General features: G+C 38.5%; 2 protein-coding genes across 3 annotated transcripts in view; one reads left to right on the top strand and one right to left on the bottom strand.

Annotated features, from left to right (window-relative positions):
• Positions 1 to 5748, bottom strand: part of EFHB (EF-hand domain family member B) — a 39695-nt gene extending 33947 nt beyond the window's left edge. Inside the window, exon 1 of the mRNA XM_019726019.3 lies at positions 2413 to 5748. Within this exon, the coding sequence (XP_019581578.3) occupies positions 2413 to 3345 (933 nt within the window). The 5' untranslated portion in view covers positions 3346 to 5748. The remainder of the gene's footprint in view (positions 1 to 2412) is intronic.
• A 1931-nt stretch (positions 5749 to 7679) lies between these two features.
• RAB5A (RAB5A, member RAS oncogene family) overlaps positions 7680 to 22606 on the top strand; it is a 29351-nt gene continuing 14424 nt past the window's right edge. Inside the window, exons 1-3 of one of the 2 annotated variants that reach the window (XM_019726022.3) lie at positions 7686 to 8072; positions 8185 to 8411; positions 11092 to 11347. In XM_019726022.3, coding sequence (XP_019581581.1) covers positions 11185 to 11347 — 163 coding nt within the window. In that variant the 5' untranslated portion in view covers positions 7686 to 8072; positions 8185 to 8411; positions 11092 to 11184. Of the gene's footprint in view, positions 8073 to 8184; positions 8412 to 11091; positions 11348 to 22606 lie in introns of both variants that reach the window. The other variant, XM_019726021.3, reaches the window with a different exon arrangement.

Below are 22606 nucleotides of genomic sequence, written 5' to 3'. Positions count from 1 at the left end.
TAGCTAGCTTGCCTCAGTTTCCTCACCTGTAAAATGAAATTCAGTAACAGTAGCTGACTCATGTTGTAAGTGCAAATGAGGTAATACCTGCAAAGCTCCATAAATAGTTACACTGATATAGTAAGTTGCCAATAGATGTTAATGTGAATTCAGCATAGTGCTAGTAGGCATTATGTTAGGAAAAGACTGTGGGTGTTTTCTAAATTTTCTATACTGTTATTATTTTTGTTTTATAGTAAAAATAGATTTTTTAATATAAAAAATACTCTAAAGAGCCTTATTTCTATCTAGTCAAGGCTAATCTCTCTTCTTGCCTATGATCCTAATTCCACCCTCTCCTGCTTACCTAGGATCTGGTTCCACCCATTATTATTACCACTGTGGTACGTCAAACTCCTCTACTGAGTCACTAAATAAATGATTCCTAAATGAAATCTTTACTCCTTTTTTATTCACTGTCACACTTCTTAAGGAAAAAAATAAAATTCCCAGTAGCTTTCCCCAATTCTAATTTCCCATTTTTTTCAGTATATCGGAATCTGAATTCTCCCATTCTAACAATGTTGCTAATTTTCTTACTGTTCAAAGCTAATTAATCTTTTTCCTATTTATCCTATCAGAGATGTTTTAACACTGCTAGTCACTTTCTCCTTGACTCGGTTCTCTGTGCTATTACATTTAACAGGAGGATGTGAGAGGTAGGAGGAAGCAGAGGTTTTAGAATTATCTGCGCTGGAAACCAGAAGCTGTTCTCTGCTTGTGTGTGAGTTCAGGTCTGACGCCATAGACTGCATAACCAATCCAGAAAGGAGAAGCTGGTGTGGTCGAGTGAGAAGAGTGGCTGGAAAAATCCAATAAGGGAACAAGAAAGCAAAGTGGGTCAAAGACAAAAGAACACCCTGAGTCGTAAGAGGAACAAAAAAGTCTGTAGATGCAGACAAAATTCTGCAGAATCCCTGTAACTGTTTCAGCTTAATTGTATTCTTAAATCTCAGTGTATGGAATCTCTTATTCCCAGAATACCTTAAAGAGGCTTCCTTTATATTCCTCAATACTATTCTTTTGGACCCTTTCTTCTCTGACTGTTCTGTCTCCCATTTAATCATCTAGTCTTCCTTCCATTTATCAAATATATATATTTAATGAATGACCACTATATGCCAGGCATTGCGATATGCCATGAAGCTACATGATAAATAAGATAAAATCCTTGTCCTCAAGAACTCACTTAGTTGACATTTCTTTCTCTGACTACCTCATAAACATGTTACCTAAGGTTCTTGCCGAGACCACTCCTCTCATCCCCACCCATGGTTCCAACTGTCTCACATTACCACCGATCTCCTTGGCTCCTTCATCTGGTATCCTGTAGCTATCTCAAACTCAGGATGGCCAACACTATTTGCAACCAAAATGTGATCATTACATCATTCCCTTTCACTATATAGGTTCACAGCTGGATGGCAATTGATAACAACATCATCTCCTCAAAAGCTCTCAAAATTGCACTCTCGTCTCTATTCTTTCCAACTCTACATTAATTTCAGGCTGTCATTACTCTGGAATAGCCTTTTTTTTCCCTATCACCCAACATCTCCCCCTTCCGGTCCATCATTACTACTGATATCAGAATTATATTTCTGAAAGGAAATTTTATTTCTCTTTCCTTATTAAGATCCACCATTGCTTCTGTATTCATGTTTTACCCCGGCATTCTGGACTTTTGGGTTTATTCCACAGGTTTCTTCTTCATCTTCATCTCTTAACACTATGCTGACTAAACAAAATTGCTTATATTTATTTCCCAAACACAAGAATCTTTGGTCATGCTCTACGCCTTTGATCAAGATGCTCTAAACTGTTTTCCATCTGACAAGTACTGACACCTTTCAGTAAGGTGAGATTAGCTCAAATGGTACCTGCTCTGTAAAGCTGTTCCCATCTGCTTCAGACAGAGCTAAAGGGATCATGTGCTTTTCCCTTTATATTCCTCTGTACCCAAGACAATGGCCACAAATCTTTGCTGAAAGAATAAATAACTCACAGAATAAACGATGAATGGAAAAATAAACATGAATATTCAGATACAAGATGTATCTCCGTGAGAGGATTGAGAAAATACAGATTGAGGAATCAAATGAAGGTCAAAGGAGTAAACAAGGAAAAATCAAGAAGAACCACTGGCGTGCACAGAAAACAAAGCTGACATCTAGGAAGGGAGGCAGAGAATCAGAGGAGATCAGACAAAGTAACAGCTGGAAAGAGTCCAATGAGATAAGCTATATCAGAATCCCAATGAAATCTCTGCAGTTTGATCCCACACATCCAAACAGTCTTATCAGTTTATCATCTATATAAAGATACGGCTATACATACGGTAGCTCCTAGGGAAAGTACTAGAAAAAAACTTACACTTGGCCAGCAAGGCATTCGATCAAAAAATTTCCCAGAATATATGGGTCTGATGCGATCTGGAGGTTCCAGTCCTGGCTCAATGTTTTCAGCCTCCTTTTTCTCTTCAGGTTGTTGGGCAAACTCGCACTCAGGGTCTATCACCAAGCCCATTTTGGGTTCTACATTCTTCATTTCATCTGGCTCCTCTGGTTGGGGGAGCCCAATGTCCACCTCCACAGGAGGCTTCATCTCTGCACTGGGCTTCATCACCACACCGGTCGACTCTTTTTCCAGTTCCTGCCTAAGTTCCACACCCAGAACCGGCTGTTTCCCCACGGAAGCCCCTAACCCTTCAGGGGCACCAGCCACAGGACTTCTCCGGCTCCCTAGAGCCTGTGAACTTTCATACACCATGCCCAAGGGAGGCCGCATTATCCTTCCAGGAGAACACCCTGCCGGAAGACACTCATTTTCTAAACCCACTCTTCCTGGCAGCATACCCAGAGAAGGTTTTGTTTCCTGTGAGGATGACACCATGTTGACTCCTAAATTACTCCTCTCCATAGGGTTCCTAGAAATATTCTGTCTTTTAAATCTCATTTCCAGCCCTTTGCTTAATGGAGATTTTGTTTGTGGTGATGCCATCCTCTCCTCATGTTTATTACTAACCAAGAGGCTCTCCCTCCATGGGAAATCTTCTTTTCCTAATCCCACTCTGAGCCCCAACTCTGGGGGAGATTTTGTTCCCATGAAGACTCTCCTCTCTCCTAAGTCCTTTCCTTCAGGGGTGAATCCCACCTCCATGCTCAGGGGAGAATTTCTCTCAGACACCCTCATTCCTCCACAGGTGCTCATCTCTAAGGGGAAAGCTGTACCTGGCTGGAGGGAAGTTCCCAATTTCTTGGGGGGCTCCAACCCTTTGGGGGATACCTCTCTCACGAAAGAGCACATCTCCACTCTGCACTGCTTCCAGCCTACCACTTAACACCTAGCGGAGTTCCCACGGGGAAAGGAGATGGAGGTCTGTTTACCCGGTTACCTGGGAAACAGGGGCGGGGCTCGGAGGGCAATTCTTTCTCTGGCGGATTCCCATCCAACTCTCTCCCCTTCTCCTGGCTCGGTTTCTCTCTCTCTCTCATCCTTACTCTCTCCCTCTTCGTCTTTCCCTCCCTTCTTTAGTCTCTTACTCTTTTCCCCCTTTCTTTACGAGATTTGGAGGGCAAGAAAACTTAAAGGAAATGGTCTCGGACACTAGAGCATATGCTTACCAGAGAAGGTTTTGTTTCCTGTGAGGATGATACCCTGTTGACTCCTAAATTACTGCTCTCTATAAAAGGTCCTAGAAATAGTCTATCTTTTGTATTTCATTTCCAGATTAAAGATCTTTATCTTTCAAGATTTGCTCCTGGCCATTGGTCTATTAATTTTACCAGTGATCAGGGAGTAAGTAACCCTCTTTCTGGTGGGGACCACTAATTTTAGGTCCTTCCTAGTACATGTACACTGCATTTAATTCTTTTAGCACTAAAGAACTACTTTAAATTCTGTAAAGTTATATTTGTCAGCTGTAGTATGGAAATATTTTAAAGTCTTTGAGAACACTTACACTTTAATAACTAGGCTTTAAACAGCATTTAAAGGAAATATACCAGAGTTTGAGATATGTTACAAAATAGTGCATATTGAATTTTTTAAATATTGTGGCAAACTCAAACTTTGTTTTCAAGTATGGGATTTTCTTTATATTGGGGTTACACTGTCAGATTTTAATGAAAGCATATTTGGTGAATGTTTGTCCTGTTCTACACATATGGGGATATAGAAAATCTAGCTTAGAATTTGAATGGAATTTATAAGATGCCAGTCTTTGTGAGAACTCTACGAAACATTTGTAAAATTTTTTTTAAAATTAAGTGATTAAGGAATACTATTAATATTTAACATTTCTAAAAACTGTGTACTGTAATTTTCTAGATAGTTAATACAAATACTCATCCCTGTTAGCACTTTAAACGATTTGATAATGTGTACACCAAGGTATTATTTGTATAAGTGTTCATTCAGTTCTTTTGTTTTACAAATATCTATTGAGTCTCTACTTTGTGTCAGTGCTAGGGATACCATGGAATATAAGCCAATCCCTATTTCACAGAATTTATATCCTAGTAGGCATAGCTAAGTATCAAGTAAATCAATAAATAAGATCATTTCACATACTGATAACTGTTATCAAGAAAATAGAATGTTTTGATATGGAAGGAAGCTACTTTAGCATCCGTGGGCTTAGAAGTCGACTGAAGTCAACCCGGCAATTGGTAGGTAACATTTGAGCTGAGGCTGGAATGATGCCCTGCAGAGATCTTTTAAATGACTAACTCAAGTTTCCACAGCCTTTTTCTCACTGCCTTGCCACCATGTCTACAATTCTGTATGTTAGAATTACCTTTTGGTTTTCTCCAGACAGTCTAAGTTAAAAGTAAATGTTACCATTCATTACCACCTATGCAAAAACTTATTCTTCAACTACACAATGGAGGAAAGATCCCGTTGAAGAGAAGGTAAAAGACATGGGGTACTGCGGGTGATTGAGAGAGATGCCAGGAATTTCTAAGTGGGTGTTTAGAGATTTCAGGGCAAAGGGCAAAGGTAGCACTAAGGGCAGTGTTCAAGTCGTTATGACTTTACTTAGGGCCCATCCATTTTGCAGCTTCTTTAACAAATTCTATCAACTAGTAGGATTCCACAATTGACACTAAAATATGCAATTATGAGTCCTCCTCAGTTATCTGGGGTTAGCAAAAAAAAAAAAAAAAAAATGGTATATTGAGAGTGGCAACATAAAAGCAAAGCTTTACTGTGGCATTTTAATCTCTCCCAAATTATCACTGGATCTTAGAAGTGCTCGCCACTGGAGTAGTACTCTCCCACACAAACATTATAACTAAACTATAAAATATTATGGAATGTATTATTGAAGGTGAATTAAAAGACAAAGTTGGTAGAAAGAAATGAATGAAGCAATATCCTAGAACAATGAAATTGATGAAATGGGGAGTTCCTAGCAATTTGTAAATGTCAGCATCCATGTGTTATTTGTAAGGTCTTCTTAAATCAAATGTTCACCATTCAAAATGTAATTAAGTTCACAAATATTTTGGGGGTCTCTATTTTATCAATCAGAGGTACCCCGCGAGGAATTGAAATGATGAAAAAATTATGATTCTGTCCCTTAAGAACTTTAAAATCCTAATAGACATAAAAGCCTGAGAAGAAAAGTTGAGGCACTCTTTAACTGTAAAATAAGGCAGATATTGGAACCATTATAGAAGTAAAACAAAGTATCATGAAAGCAGCAAAAATTAAAAAAGATAACTAAAACCTGTAGAAGTATCCTCAGCTGCTGTCCTGACGAGTTGGCATCCTGGCCAAGGTAAGACCTTCAGTGATGGGTGGTAATCGTGTTCTAGGTGGAAAGAACAGTGCTCAAAAGATGCCAAGATAAGAACACACAGGAAACATTCTAGGAACAAAGAATAGACTGGTATGAGTAGGGCCAGTTTGCAGATAGGTAGGCTATAGAAATAGAATGAAAGTGGGCTGGGCCTAAAGTTGAAGAATTTTGGACTCTATTTTAGCAAGTAATGAGATACCACTGAACATTTTTGAGTGTGACTTACTCAAGTGTAAAGAAAGGATTGAAAAGGCAAGCGTGTACATTAATTCCAGTTTATATAAATACTACCATGGCCCAGACATTGGGGTTAGAGCTTAGATTTGGGGAGTAGGAAAATTTTGGTGATAGAAAGGACAATGGTTTATGCGGGGAAAGAAGGAAGGGTTGAAGATGATTCTGCTCTTTCAAGCCCAGGTGATTGGAAGGCTGTTAATACCAGCCATCAAGCAGAAGCAGGTTTGTGCTGGTACAGGACTGGTTATGGACAGACTGTTGACATGCCAAAACTGATGTGACATATCCTGTTTCCTGATTCTTCCCAGAATTGTCCAAGAGGTATCACCATGACTAACATGCCATATTGGAACAATTCCTTGGCGATAAAGTGCCACAGATACCATTTACATTATGACACATGATGCTCTTCTGGTTAATAACTAGGGAGTCATCTGAAAGACTGGCTGTTCCAGGGTGCAAATCATCTTCATTGCATAATGCTGACAGATCATCCACAGGTTATCTTACCCCAAGCACACATCGTAAACAATCAATATTGATGTCCTCACAACAGAGCTACTGCAAAGTAGCCATTATCCTGAGGGACAATCAATTTAACATTCTACCAATTTACAACATTTGTTTTGTCTCAGATGCCTGGCTAAATACTGTCTGTTGGGTGAGATGTAACCAAAGCAGCCTGTCTTACGTAGACCTGCAGTGGAGGGTAATTGGTTTTGAATTGTCTTTCACTGGAATTGTGCTTAAGAACTCAGGTTCTGGGGCCAGCCTGCAGGTTAGAAGGCATTTTCATCACCAACTCCGCGGTTATTTTGGACAAGTTACACAATCTCTGTGCCTCAAATTATTTAACTGTAAAACAGGCACGCCTCATTCATTAATCCCACAAACATGACTGAAGACTCCTGGCTGCCAGGCACTGTACTAGACAGACAGCAATGAGGACCACTTCAGGTAACTCCTGCAAAGCATTTAGCAAGGTAACTCCTGAAGGGAAACTGAATAAAGCTCACTATTATTTTAGGATTTGCCCCTCCCCACCAAAAACAGTAAACTCCTAATAAAAGTTATTAACATTTCCCTGCCTAAAGGCAACTTTTATGATTGGGAGGGTCTTAACTTCCTCCCTGGAGTAAATACCACTTACAGTCTTTATCGACTCCCCCACCCCAGGGACACACTGGGGGTCCCTCAAAAAAGCCCCCCAGCTGGGTGGCCAGGACTGGGATGTTGCGCGGTAGGAGAAAGAAGACTGTGAGCTAATAGTCACAGAGGGAAGTTCGTCTCTGCACGAAGACTGAGCACCACAAACCCAGGTTCTCCCCGGATTCCCGAAAACCAGGCAGTAAGGGAGTTTCTCCTCCTCCCCGCCGCTGGGAACCCAAGACCGCCGCCCTGAAAACAATGGCGCCAGCGAGGGCGGGGTCCCGCGCGCCTGGGGGGTGGGAGGCAGTGCAATTGGGGAGGTCACATGACATACCCCGCCCCGCCCCGGGACCAGCTGAGATTGGCAGGGCTTTGAGAGGGGGCGGGTGAGCGGATGGAGCGGTCGGACTGGCGGCTACCGGAAGTGACGAAGGGGCGTAGTTCCCTACGTGAAGAGACGTGGCGGCGAGGCCGACGCCGGGCGGCGGAAGTGGCTCTCGCGCTGGGACTTAAGTGTTTGTGTTTTGGTTTGCGAAGAAGCCGGCGGCCAGCCTGAGGGGAGGAGGCAGAAGAGGGAGGAAGAGGAAGAATTAGTAGGAACTAGAGCGCCGGCAACCGGGGAGGAGGGGAAAGAAAAGAGGAAGGCGGAGCGGAAAGAGGCGGAGACGGAGCCCGACGGGGGCGGCACCACGGCACGAGCCCCGCACCGTCCAGTCTGAGGGGAGCGGCACGAGAAAGAGGCGCAGCCACCAAAGCCACAGCTTCAGCCTTTTGTCGGGCTACGCCTGGGACCTGCTGCCAGGAAGCTTCAGCCCCGCAGCTCCGCGTGCTGCAGTCTCAGGTAACTAAACCGTCCCTCCCTCTGCCTGGAGCGGTCCGGGACCCCTGGTTATCCGCGGTCCCCGGTCTGTCCGGCACTGAGTCCATCGCCCCTTTTACCTCACGCGCGCCAGTGCCCGGAATCAGAGAGCTGTCGAACCCGGCGTCTCGTCCTGCCTGCCCCGGTGACTCATCCTTCTAGAGGCTCTGGAGACCAGGATTTGGGGACTAGCTAAGGGAGCGACGGGTGTCACCCTCTTCCCTTCTCAAGATGGCGCCGTGAAAGAGTACTGGAGGCCGCCGTTCCGTCTGGCCCCTGTCCTGCAGTCTTCGGAGAGGGGGATGTCCCGGCCAAAGCCAGGTCAGATTCAAGGGAGGAGCACGGGAAAGGTGGGCAAGTCGCCTGGTGGGTCCCGCTGGTTTGGGCGATCTAGAGTTTGGTATCAGTTATTCAGGTTCTCTCCAAGGCCGGGGCCTAGAGCAGGTGTGAATTTGGGGAGCTCCGCCTACCTTCGACTTCCCAAGACGGGTAATGGAGAGAGGAGGAGGAGGCTCGTCCAGATAGGCTGTCTGGAGACTCTTGTCTCATCTAAGGAGGGTGGTGAACCGCAGCTTTAAAGGATTCAACAGCTAGGCCGCTGAACAAGCTCAATGGGTAGAGGCCATAAAACCTGCTCTGCTGTTCTCTTCCCTGGAAGTTGGTTACCTTACCACTGAGGCTTTTAGGCTTTTTAAGCTCTGAACGTCATAATTCACATATTTGGTTTTTGTCTTCTGTTAAATGGAGTCGAAGTGTTGAATCTGTTGCCTTTCATGTAACCAGTAGGGGAAAATCACGTGTATACCACTGTGCTAATTCAGGACAGCTCAGACAGAAACTTTATTTTTAATGTAAAATGGGGATAATAATGTGAGCTTATAGGGTTGCTGTAAGTAAAACTCATAGACTAGTGCTTGGCAAAAATAAGGCCCAGTAAATGTTAGCTGCTGTAAGTAATACAATTTTGATCAAAGAGCACAGAAGCATATTACCTATACAATATCACTTATTGCCAAAAGACTAAAATGCATTTTATACAAAATCTTTGTTTTGCAAAAAGATTCAGTGGTGAATACAATGACTGTACATAATTTTTAATCTTAATGTTATGTTGTGTATTTATAATTAAATTTAGTTATTTACTGTTTGAGAGCTTATGGTAAACCATAATCCAATAGCTTTGAGACTTAGAAGGCAAAGCTAAATCATAGTCTCTTTTTTGTGGGGGGAATCAGTGTTTTTCCTGAAATTTTGGAAGTACCATGAAAATTTGGAGCATATTGTCCTTGATGAATAATTTAATTTGCTGTTTTGTAGGTAATCTGACAATTGGGAAGTGTTTCAATTGTGTATAATATCTGAAGGTGTGTGGGTCCATTTTACAGGCTACATGGCATTCTATTGATATTTGGTCATTATTTCAGCAAAGGGCCTCTTTGCCAATTTTCAATATCTATTATGTGTTACTCACTGTATATATATCCTCTCATTTAATTCTCACAGCAGCTGTGTAAGTTAAGTACTCTGGAAATGGAGAGTTGGAAATGGAAGAGCTTGCTCTGGCAGAAATTGGTGTAGCCAGCTAGAATAGACCCTCAAATCTGGTATTTTTTAAAAAGGGGTGGGATGGCAGATGTGCTAGAGAACAGTATAAGAGAACCCATCATCTAGCTTCAATTTTTTATGACCAATCTTGTTTCATTTACATGCCCATTATTTGGAAGCAGTTCAGACATATTTCATCTGTAAATATTTCTGTATTATTAAAAAGTAAGGATTCTTCAAAGCTTCTGTTATATAAGGAAGAGATGATTTTATCTTGAATGCAGTGTCTCTGATATGTTTATTGTCAAGAGAGGTTCTTATGTAAACTCATTTCATGGGGAAGGCAGTTTGCTTAGGAGGTACCTAAATGAAAAATAATTGATTTTAGGGAGGGCATCAAAAGATTTAATATTGTTAGTGAGCACATGATCAGATTTTGATTAAAGATGGGAGAAAACTTAGGATTGCTTTGCGACTAGCTTGGAAAAGAGTTCTTTAAATGTTTGCTAATTCCTTTGAGACTGAAAGTTAGCATTATTAGATGATAAGAGAAGACATAACGTTGCCATTCTGGCTAGTTTTTTCTAAATGTATTTAATAGAAAATAGTCATATTTAATTGATAGCCCAAAAGCTACAGAAAAGTATAAATAAGATACCAATAACCTCACCACATAAAGAACGACTGTTAACACTTCCATGTATGATGTACTTGAGCACGAGGAAATAGTTTTAAGTCTTTTAGCTATTAGACATACAAACTTGGGAGCCTTAAAATATTTGTTGCTCCAGAATTACTGTTAATTAAACAAAAAAGCATGTACAATTTAACAGAGACCTTTAAATAATAATAGCCAACATTTATTTAGCTCTTATTATGTTCTAGGATCTGTTCTAAGAGCTTTCCAGTTATTAACTTAATTTTCCTTAAAACCATTTTAATACAGTCAGTCTGATTCCAGAACCTGAACTCTTGAGTCACCTCTCAGGTTGCCTGAGTTTGAAACTCAGCTAGGTCGCAGCTCTGTCATAGTAACTATGTGACCTCAATCAAGTTAACCTCTCTTGATTGAGCTTAACTTGAATGAGGGAAAAATATGCCTGTTCCCTCATTTTTAAGGATTGTAATAGTCTAACTTGGTAAGATTGTTGAGTGGTTATGTTAAGTACTTAAAACTACCTGGCACAAAGTTGAGTGTTTAATAAAGGTTAACTTTAAAAAAATAATTTTTTTAAGGCCCTGAAAATAACAGCATGATTTTAGGCTCGTACGTATGCCTTTACATTATTTCATACAAAGATCGTGAATTGAACTAAATGACATATATTGTCCAGTAGAGGTTATAATTGTCATACAATAATATATTACAGACAGAATTTACTAAACTGATTACTGTTAGATGTATTTTGTTTTACTGATTTATATATTTAATTACTTTGTATTTTTTTCTTTACAGGTTTCTTGATCTCCAGAAAGAAAAAAATTGACACCTTCCATCCTGGAAGTTCATTTAAGAGATTGAAATTAGGGACTTCTTTCAAATTTGGACATGGCTAATCGAGGAGCAACAAGACCCAATGGACCAAATACTGGAAATAAAATATGCCAGTTCAAACTAGTACTTCTGGGAGAGTCTGCTGTTGGCAAATCAAGCCTAGTGCTTCGTTTTGTGAAAGGCCAATTTCATGAATTTCAAGAGAGTACCATCGGGGGTGAGATTTTCTTTTTTCCCTTCATTTAATTGAATCATACGTTGGCAAAAATGATTTTGCAGTACCAGTTGTGTGATGGTGAATACTTACCTAGGTCACAAAGTGAAGAAAAGAGCTGTTCGGCAGACATCAGACTTTAAATTTACCTTGATTTTTGTTAAGATAGCATCTTTGTACATTTTGATTTCCTGGTTATCCCCAAGATGGTTATATGGAAGCTGAAATACAGGCACAAACATGAGTAGAATCCATGTCCCAAATAATAAGATTTGATCTGGTATTTATTTCTTGATAATGATTAGAAGCATCTTCAAATTAATGCAAGTGTGTGCTGAATTATATTAGCATTAGAATGGTGACATTTGTAAGAATAAATAGTAAAAGAATTAACCTTAAAGTCTAATTTGAAATAATTTGACTATCTAAATTGCACTGCTTTATAAAATTAATTAAATTTTATTAAACTTGTTTAAGAGTGCTTCTAGAGTGAGGGAAGAGAAAAAGTGATTAATGGAGAGAGACATGAAAGGGGAGTGGGACCTGGGGAGAAAGGTGACAGAAGAGCAGGGAAGAAGCAGAGTAAGCACTTCATACAGTGGTTGTGGTAGGACGAATATGAGGGAAAAGTAAGATGCAGGATAAGGAGAAGACAACTAACAGTTCAGTTTTGGAGATAGAAAACAGCTTTAAGATTCAGAATGTTTTGCAAGGGGAATTCAGGTAAGCAGTACCATATTTTGGGGGGTATAAATTTATTTTAACCTCATTAAAAAAGTCAAACTTTTGAAATATGTTAGACAGATATCCACTGGCATGTAGCAGCGTCTTAGAATCCATCTTTCAGAAGCATAAGTTTATGCTTTTAGTGCCTTTAGTGTACGTTTTCAAGTCAGTACACTTAAAAATTTTATTCATAGTCTCAGACTCTTCCAGTCAGATAAATTACAGAACTACCACCTCCTGGCTTTTCCCTACAGGTAGGAAATATAATAGTATTTGTCACCCTCTTAATGTTTGTATAATCATGTTATAGTGTTATATATCATTTTAGTGTTTTGTGTTTTTTATAATGAGTGAGCGTCAAAAATATAGTCCATATCATGGAGCTGTTATTTTGAATTAGAAAAATGTTGGTATTTTTTAAAAGTTTAATGAGCAATATACGTACTTTGTGATTTTTTTTGTTAATACACATATATACCGGGGGTGCCAAAAAAAAAAATGTACACACATGGATCATCTTTTGTTAATCGGTGTATATTGAGTATTACAATTTGAATAGTTTTTTCCTCTTAAAATGTGTATACATTTTTTTGGTACCGTGTGTGTGTGTGTGTGTGTGTGTGTATGTATGTATCTGGTTTTGTGATGAAATAATACCTCTCAAGGTTTAGCTTCTTCCAGAAAGCACATTGGGCCAAAGCTAGCTGGCCCACATGGTAGGAAGAGTTTTAAAGACTGCTAGGTAATGTTTACCCACCTTAAGCTGGTGCAAAAAGTTATTATAACTGTTTTCTTGGCAAGTGGTTGTCAATGGCAGCATTTCCCAAAGTACATTTGTATTCTAGGCTAAATACCTGGGCCAAATAGGTTTGGGACTTGCTATATGCCTTCCTCTCCCATTTTACAGTATATATTAAAGTAATAAAAACACTGAAGTACTGTAGTAAAGAACTTAAACTGGAAAGTTTGCTTGAGCCTGAGGAGCTTCAGAATAGTTTCTGGTTTTGTTTTGGATACTTCAGTTATCTTCTAAGTGTATTTTTTCCTAATTACATCTCAGTGACATTTAAAAGAAAAATTTAACCCCATATAAGTGCATCATAAATATATATATCTTATGGTAATGTGTGTGTGTATATATAATTTCCACTTAATACCAATTAGATTGTCTACGTTTTATTAATTACTGGCTATTGGGCACTTTTTCACTGATCTTTTACCTGTTTATATATCTAGTAACATTATGGCCTGAACCACCTAAAATTTTCCTCTCTGTTTTATTGTTTTAAAGTGGAAATCATATCTGCACTTTTGAATTTGGGTATTCTAGAACCTTATACTCATCAAGAATATCAGGGTTTTTCTGTAGTTTGTGTGATTCGTCCTAAACATGATAGCTTGATTTAAGAAACCATGTAGTCTCACCACACGCCAACCCCCAGCCCCTTGACCCTAAGCACTCAGAATGAGATTAGCTAGGTAGGTGGTGTGTTTAGCATTTTCACAGATGTCTGCTTTACTTGTAGGGGTTTAAAGTCTGCATGACGTTTATGTTCTTATTGTATGTCTGGCCCAAGTTAGCAAGGAGCATTAGGTTGTCTTTACTTGCTATCTCATCTGGAGGTGCAATGACACTTCAGTAAATACTTGTTGGATGGTAGGGCGTGGCATCTTTCATCAACACCTTGAAAACTTGAAGACTTTTAAAGATTTCTGGTGAGTTCCTCCTCGTGTCAAAAAAAACACAGTATTTGTTTTTTAAAAAGACATTTACATGATACTTATAAACAAATGAATCCTCAGTCAGAATATACAATGAAATAGCATGCAGTCATTCAACCCTTTTCTTTTTTGAGAGGTAGATGTTTGATACCACCGTTTAATTTTGTATGTACTAATCATCAAAGAAATGTTTTACATACTCTAAAGTTTAGGTTACAGAACTATACAGGAGAGTATTGATAACATTCCTCTCACTGGTACTGTAGTTTTTGAGCTTTAGTTTAGGGAAATAGTTTTCAAAGAGTGTTACCTGTTCCAGAAGCATCTGCATTACCTGGGAACTTGTTAAAAATGCAAACTCTGATATTGAATCAAAACACTGGGGTGGAGTCAGCAATCTTAAGTTTTAACATGTCTTCCAGATGATTCTGATGCATGCTAGTTTGAGAACCACTACTTTCTGTGTTCTGAGTAGTCATGTTACATTTACACTAAAGTTGTTCTGCCACAAATGGAATAATTCCTTTTTTTTTTTTTTAACTGGTTTTATAGGATTTTTTTTTTTTAATACTGTTCATCCAACTTCCAGTTTGAAAATTAAAATTATTTTGTACTGGGTACATCACATATTACCTGTATTTCTTTGTATGGGAATCCCTTTCTACAATTTGTTGCCCTGGTAGGCCTCTTTAAGACAGCATGGCCTTCTCTGTCCCCTCAAGGATGCTCTCTCTGCCTCGTCTATACTAAGGGAGTTAGCGTATCCCAAGTTTTCAGTCATATGTACCAGTACTGCTCCCCTTTGTTTCCACAAGTAATCAATGACTGATTAAGCGCTAAATTAATTTTAAAAGATATAAATGCCTTCTTTTTAAAAGCTATTTTCAGCAATTATTAACCCTAAGTAGAATGTCTAAAGTAATTATTTCAGGGTTGTTTTTACTCGAAGAATAGAGTTCATTCTACTTCTACATTTAACACATTTAACATCCATCCAGTTTCCTTTAAGGGGCTCGAAGGACTTGTTTTTCTGTTTATACCCCAAACATTTAATGGAGAAAAATTGTTAAAATTAAGAGAAACAAGGCTGGTTTCAAAGTTACTATTAACACGGTCTTTGAACATTTTATGACCAGGACTTCCTTAAAAGTCAACTATTACAGTTTAGAAAGTGGGAGTTCTATCCACGTTATTTGATTTTAAATTCTAGCTCTACTGCATAACAGCTACATGATCATAGGCAAGTCATATGCAGCTTCATTTTCCTTTTACAAGAAATGGAAATAATAGTATCTAACGTGAAAGATTTTTTTTGTAAGTATTAAATGAAAGTGCATATAAATGTCTTAGCACAATGCCTAGCACAGAGTAAAATGCTTATTAATGTTAGCTGTTACCACTACCATCACCACTATTACTTTTTATTGAGTCATTTTTATCACTGATGATACTTTTGCTACATTGTCATGACAGCATTATTTTGGAATCGTGACTATTCTACCTAGTGCATGGCATTTGGTTTAGAATTTGGCAATGTTCAAAAATTTTATGTCCAGATTTTCTTCTCTTAGAAGGTAAAATTTTTCATTAAAAATCATAGGAACGAATAAGATTTAAAAAAAAAAACAAAAACTTAAGCAAGTACTTCCTAAATTTGAACTTTCCTGAAACTAAAGTTTTTGTAAATTCATTCAAGTAGATAACATGAACATTTACAACTAAGTTTTTTAAAATTCTGTGTACTATATTCTTACTAATTTTCTCCCCATTTATTGGTTTTCACAAAAGTCGTGTGTATATTATATTAAATGTATGCCATTCACATCAACTAAGTTATTTGTGGAAGTTTTCTTAGAGGAAGAAAGTACACAGTTAAATAGAATACTACATATATGCATATATTAAAGTTGCTTCTTAAACTGAGAACTAAAAGCCAGCCAGAAAATTTAAATCTGAATAATTCATGTTTTTATTGTAGCAGTTGGCTTGCTACTACTGCCCTTGTTAACCTTCTGAAAGACTTGTTTGTGTACGTGTAAACTGTGCATTTATTTACTTGTCTTTATCTTTTTGCATCTGCACATTTTTTTTCAATTAAAAGTACTTTTGAGAAAAGACAGAAGACCTAGAGACAGACCACCAAGTGTATGGTTTTTGGTTCATGAGAAAAATGGTTTTTGAAATATTCATTGTTCTTTGTGATACAGCAAGAGTTAGAATTTGTGGAAGTTAATCACTTGGTTTCAAGTGAAATAATATTATCTTTATGCATAATATTATTTCCTTCTAGAAAGTACATATTCAGTATTTGAAATAGGTTTTGATATTTCATATCGGTTTGTACCAGTTATGACCTAAAAAATTATCTTTTAATAGTCTTAACTTCAGTTAAATTGTCCAGTATCCTTGGTTAAAACATTTGTGGCCACTTAAACATTACTGTGAATTAGGATTCAGTAAGCTTGGTTCTAATCCTCGTCCCCTTTTATAAATACTTAGCCCTGTTTACACATTTGTAAAATGCGCACATTGAACTAAATAAGGATTCTTCTAGGTCCAACTTCTTTTTAAGTGTGTACTCTCCTCCACATTAAACAATACAGTCAATAACAATTTAACCTTTTTTTTTTCCCCTCTTAAAATTTATTTCACATTTTGGTATCATGAACATCAATTTTTGTCCTGTCATACTTAATTCATTGATGTCCTCTGGTTCTGTTAAAGTGTTCAAAGCTGTTTGGTAGAATGGTTTTGCCAGTTAGTTCTAACTATAGTGAACTGCCTCTGTCAATTCACTGATTTGCTGCTTTTAGTCTGCTATGTACTGGGAAATAAGATTATTAAGCTTCTTTAAAATTCATTTACTCAACAAATTTACCAAGCTCCTAACAATTGTGCTAAGTCCTAGAAACTAAAGATGACCTCATGGTTTAATATAGGAGACAGACTGAATACACATAAGGTATGAAACACCACTTTTTAAATTAAGCCTACATTTCCAACTGATCTTCCTTTTTTCATTTATTGTGTGTGTGTGTGTGTGTGTGTATACATATATATATATATATATATATATATGTATGTATGTATGTATGTATGTATATCCCCAGAGAGAATATACATAAAAAGGAAGTATATTATCAGTTACATACTAAAGAAATCTATAAGGTCGCATAAGCTTTGGTACATAGACTTTATGACATCTAACTTTGGTGCATTCAATCTATTGCTACCTTTCTATTCTTGAGTCTGTTCTGAATATTTAAGGTTTCTGGATCATTGACCTTTTTCATAGACAGAGTGAGAGGCCCATGAAAGACATGTGGTTTTGAATGATAGTCGGGGTGTGGTGGGGTGGGAAGCTTTATTTAAAATTTGCTTTTAATAGAATAAGAATTCTGACATAAAAATATAGGAAATTTTATTTTATTTTTTTGGGGGGTGGCTTAAAGAACAGAAGTTTATTTCTCACAGTTCTGGAGGCCAGGAAGTTTGAGATCAGTTCTGGTGAGAGCCCTGCTCCTGGAAGAAACTTATTGAAAAATACTCCTTTTCCCCTTTGGGTCTAACACGGTAATAATTTGATGTTACTTATAAGCAAGCTTGATTATGGTGCATGCTGAATTACTTTATCATAGGATAACATCATTTGGAGCCTTTTGTTAACGAGCCTCTTAGTGGAGAGAATAAGGATTTGTAAGAGTGAGAAAAACAACCGGAGTAATTTCAGAGGTTTTTGGTTTTTTGATTATTGGCTATCTTTTGATGTACACGTGAACTCTAGCTACCAAATGACTAAATTCCTCAAGATGAGTGTGTTACTGAAGTCGCATATTGAATTTTGAAAATGAGACATCATTCTTAGGTTTTACAAGTGTTGCAAAACAATACAGGCATACCTCATTTTATTACACTTTGCTTTTGCACTTCACAGATGTTGTGTGTTTTTTTGTCTCCCAAATGGAAGGCAAGATCCTCCCCCATCAGCACAAAGATTATGACTTGCTTTATTGTGTGTGATACTTGCTTTATTGTGGTATAGCGAACTTGCAGTGTCTCCCAGCTATTTCTGTATTTTAAGTAAGTGTTGATGAACAGCATTCATCTTCTTTTCAAGGTAATATAGCTGATGAGGCAGGGTGGAAGCAGGGTGAGGAAGCAGTCATTCATGGGTTTTTTTTAGCGTCTTTTCACAGTCGAAGCTAGATACTCTGGACTAAAAAAGAAAAGGGTAATCGGGTGATGTGGCAGTCTAGTCACTCTACTCCTTCACCATTTCTCAGTCAAAAACAGTTATCTTTACATAAAACTAGAGCCAGAAGGTGTTCCACTTAGTTTCTACCAATTTTATTTGAGTTGTAACATGATTGTGTCTTGGACACATAAGTTACTTTAATATTAAAGGGTTTGAATTTAGAGAATCCTAACTTTCTCGAATCTGTTGCATTCATAAGTAATGTGTAAATTTTAGAAATGTGATTTCTGTGAAATAAAGAGTAATTTCAAGATAGTTCATAAGGTGATTTTTAGATTTTATATGTTATGTAATGCAGTCATAGAACTTACACAGCATTTTTCCAAGTCTCATCTTGACCTTACCATTGCTATATGAGGAAATACATTGGTGCCTTGGTTTTCGAACACGACTCAGAAGTCGAACATGTCACGCGGCTTCCGCTGTGTGCAAGATCCTGAGGCCTAGCTGTCAGCTGTTTTCGAATGTTTCAGAGCTCCTGGATTGCATTCAAAAACCGAGGTACCACTGTACTAATTTTATAGATGAGGAAACTAGTCTACAACAGTGATTTGCCTAAGGTTTTACAGCTAAGGAACTGCTGGGATTGAAGACAAATCTTTATTCAGTGCCACCTGTATTCTGAAATTGATTTTGAGTGTGTATCTTTTTTTCCTTCTGTTTTCCCGAATTGCTAAAGAAACCATCAGACTAGAAAATCTGGTTCCAAGTTAGAGTTAGGGTATGATAACATAAGCATTCTGTTAGGAAATGGATAGTACTTGACAGATACTGACCCTCTTATATATCACTTTATAAGGAAAATAATGTGAAAGTATTTTGAAATAAAAATTTAAATAACACATATTCCACACCCAACCACCAGTATGTTCATTTTATGCTACCCACATCATATTTTTAATTTTTATTTTGTTAATTTGAGTCAAAATTTAGATTTAAAAGGCTTACATTGAAGTCTCCCTCTCATCTACTCCTACCCGGCTCAGTTCTTTTCCCAAGAGACAATGTTACTTTGTTGTATATTTCTGCAAAGTTACTATTACATTCAAATCTATGTATTCTCCTTTTACACAATTTGATATATATCAGGCTTACTATAATATACCCTATATGTTTCACTTTAGTACAGTTACAGTTGTTTATTGCTCAGAAATAAATGACCCCAAAATTTAGTGATTTAAAACAAAATCAATTTATTATCTCTCATGGTCCCTGCAGTTGAGTGGGCTTAGTAGCTGGTTTTCTGATCTCCCATGGGTTGCAGTCAGTGCTGGGGCTATAATCATCTCAGCATATCTGCTGTTGATACTGGTGGCTTTTGGTTGTGACCTCAGTAGGACCTGTCAGCTAAAACACCTACAGGTGGCCTCACCGCCTGGCTTGGGTTTCCTCACAGTATGATGGCTGGGATCAAAAATGAGTGTCCCAAAAGTACTAGGTGGAAGCTGGGTGGCCTTTTATGACCTAGCCCTAGAAGTCACAGCATTACTTACGTTCTAGTCACAGGCTCCCACAGATTCGAGGGAGGAATGTCACTGTCATGTGAGAAGAATGTGTTAACGGGAAAATCTTGTTGCAGCCATCCGTGAAAATAGAATCTACCAAAGATCTGTCCGTGTCATTTTATGATGCTTTGTCAGAGGTTATACACATTTGTAATTCTGATAAATTTTTCCAGACTGCCCTCCAACCAGCAAATAATAGAATGCCTATTGCCCTACTTTACTAACTCAAGGTATTATCATACTTGTAGATATTTGCTGTTTTTATATGCATTGTCTCTGCATTTTTTATGTACATTTTTCCCATATTATGAGCGAAGTCAAGGATCTTTTCATATATTTAGAGCCCATTGTAATTTCTTTCTCAGTGATTTATAACTTCATGAAATTTTATATAGATTCATTTATAGTAGTAGTACTATTGTATTCCATTTCATTTATTAATGATATTTCTCAATATCTCTGGATTGTGTTCATATATATTTTAGTAACTGGTAATCTTACCTTATTTTTTGGAGGGGGGAGGGGAACAGGACTTTATTGGGGAACAGTATGTACTTCCAGGACTTTTTTCCAGTCAAGTTGTTGTCCTTTCAATCTTAGCTGTGGAGGGTGCAGCTCAGCTCCAAGTCCAGTTGCCGTTGCTAGTTGCAGGGGGTGCAGCCCACCATCCCTTGCAGGAGTCGAACCGGCAACCTTGTGGTTGAGAGGACGCGCTCCAACCAACTGAGCCATCGGGGATCTCAGTGGCAGCTCAGCTCAAGGTGCTGTGTTCAATCTTAGTCGCAGGGGGCGATGCCCACCATCCTTTGTGGGAGTCGAGGAATCGAACTGGCAACCTTGTAGTTGAGAGCCCGCACTGAAACCAACTGAGCCATCCGGGAGGCAGGTCAGCTCAAGCTGCCATGTTCAACCTTAATTGCAGGGGGCGCAGCCCACCATCCCTTGTGGGACTGGAGGAATTGAACTGGCAACCTTGTGGTTGAGAGCCCACTGGCCCATGTGGGAATTGAACCGGCAGCCTTCGGAGTTAGGAGCACGGAGCTCCAACCACCTGAGCCACTGGGCGGGCCCTTACCTTATTTTTTAATCGTACGCTTATTATTGGACATTTAATGTTTGTGTTTTTTGTTTGCTGTTTTAGGTAATCATTTAATAGTGGATATTTTCCTGGAATTCTTTTTCCTCCGGACTTAATTTCTGTAAGGTCGATTTCTAGGTGTGGTTACTGAACCAAAAGTAATGTATTTAATTATTGTGGGATCAAAGGATTTCGGTTTTTTCATCACCTTTTTCCTCCCTTAGAGCTACTCTCAATTTTTTAGGCACTGCTTGGCATAGATAATGATATTCTGGGATTACAGGTTTCCTCTCACTGTTGTCACTCTGGGGTTAGAGTTTTCCCTGTCTCTTCTTTAACTTGCCCTTTTTCATTCCTATGTTGTAAAATTCTCAGATATTAGGACTTTTATGCTCATTTATTGGAGTTCAAAAGTTAAGCTCACTTAGCTTATTGCTAAGCATTAAAGAGTCACTTTCAAGCCCAGTAATGTTTTAAAGGTCTGGGAAGCATTAAGTGCTAGGTTCTTGAACCAGAAGGAGAAGGGGTATCACTAAGGAGAAGGGGGAAAGAAGCTTCCTTTGCAAAATAGCCTGGGCACTATCTTTGCACATTATCTTTGATTTTCTATAGCTTGAAAATGATATGCTTAAGTGTAGATATTTCAGCATTTTTTTCTTTGATGTTCTCTGAGCTTCCTGGATCTGTAGTTTGGTGCCAAACATTTGGGGAAATTCTCAGTCATTACTGTTTTACATATTTCTTCTGTTCCTTTTTTCTGGTGTTCCTGTTATGAATATATTATACCTTTTGTAGTTGTTCCACGGGCTTTTCTGTTCTTTTTTTTTTTTTCAGTCTTTCAGTTTTGGAGATTTCTATTGATACATCCTCGAGGTCTGAGAATCTTTCCTCAGCTATGCCCAGTCTTCTAATAGGCCCATCAAAAGCATTCTTCATTTCTGCTACAGTGTTTTTGACTCTGACATTTCTTTTTGTTTTTTTCTTTGGATTTCCATCTCTGTGCTGACATTGCCATCTGTTCTTGCATACTGTCTTCTTCAGCCATTGGAGCCCTTATTACATTAATCCTAGTTGTTTGAAATTTCCAGTCTGGTAATTTCAACACCCCTGCTATGTCTGGTTCTGAAGCTTGCCTGTCCTTTCAAACTGTCTTTTTGCCTTTTAGTATGCCTTGTAATTTTTCTTGCTAACTGGATATAATGTAGTGGGTAAAAGCAGTTGCTGTTAATAGGCCTTTAGTAATGCAGTCGAGAGTTGTGGGGGGAAGGAGAAACATTCTGTAGTCCTATGATTAAGTCTTTAATCTATCTTTTAGTGAACCCATGTGTCTAGACAGTGAACTTCACAAGTGTTTGTCAGTTTTTTTTTCCTCCCCCCCACTTAGATGGTACAGGATAGCTAGAGTAGACTGGAGTTAGATAGTTCCCTTCTCCCACAGGGAAGGCTAGAGCTGACTGGAGTTGGGTATTATTTCCCCCAGGTCAGTAAGACTTTGATAACACCCCAGCAGGTTACACTCAGATTAACTGGTTTCTCTTGAGAGCAGGCCTGTTAAGAAGAACAGAGTGGTCTGGTTTATTTCAAAATGGATCCTTTTCCTCCTCCTTCTGCCAGAAGCACCAGGGGGTTTTTCTCAGATGTTTACTGTGAGAACCTGGTCAAGTTTCTGGAGGTAAAACTCAGAAAAGTATGATGGCCCCCTATGATTGGGTTCCCCTGGAATTTTGAACTCAAATTTGTTCACACCTAACCTCCAGCAATTTGTCAATTGTCATTTGGGTTTTCCTACCTGAGCACCTCAGATTTCAGCGTTGGGATGTTAGGATTTTTTGTATCCACCTGTCTGTCTCCAATTTTAAAGGCAGCAGATTACCCTGTGACCTCACTTCCTTACAGATAGACTTAAGAGTTGTTGATTTTCAATTCTTTCAGCTTTTTACTTATCAGGATGAAGTGGTGACTTCTAAACTACTTAC

Source organism: Rhinolophus sinicus, chromosome 5 (assembly GCF_057876585.1).
Source record: "Rhinolophus sinicus isolate RSI-liver-muscle chromosome 5, RSI-T2T, whole genome shotgun sequence".
Taxonomy (NCBI): domain Eukaryota; kingdom Metazoa; phylum Chordata; class Mammalia; order Chiroptera; family Rhinolophidae; genus Rhinolophus; species Rhinolophus sinicus.
Note: the sequence above shows the minus strand (reverse complement) of the source record. Positions and strands in the feature narration are given on the sequence as shown.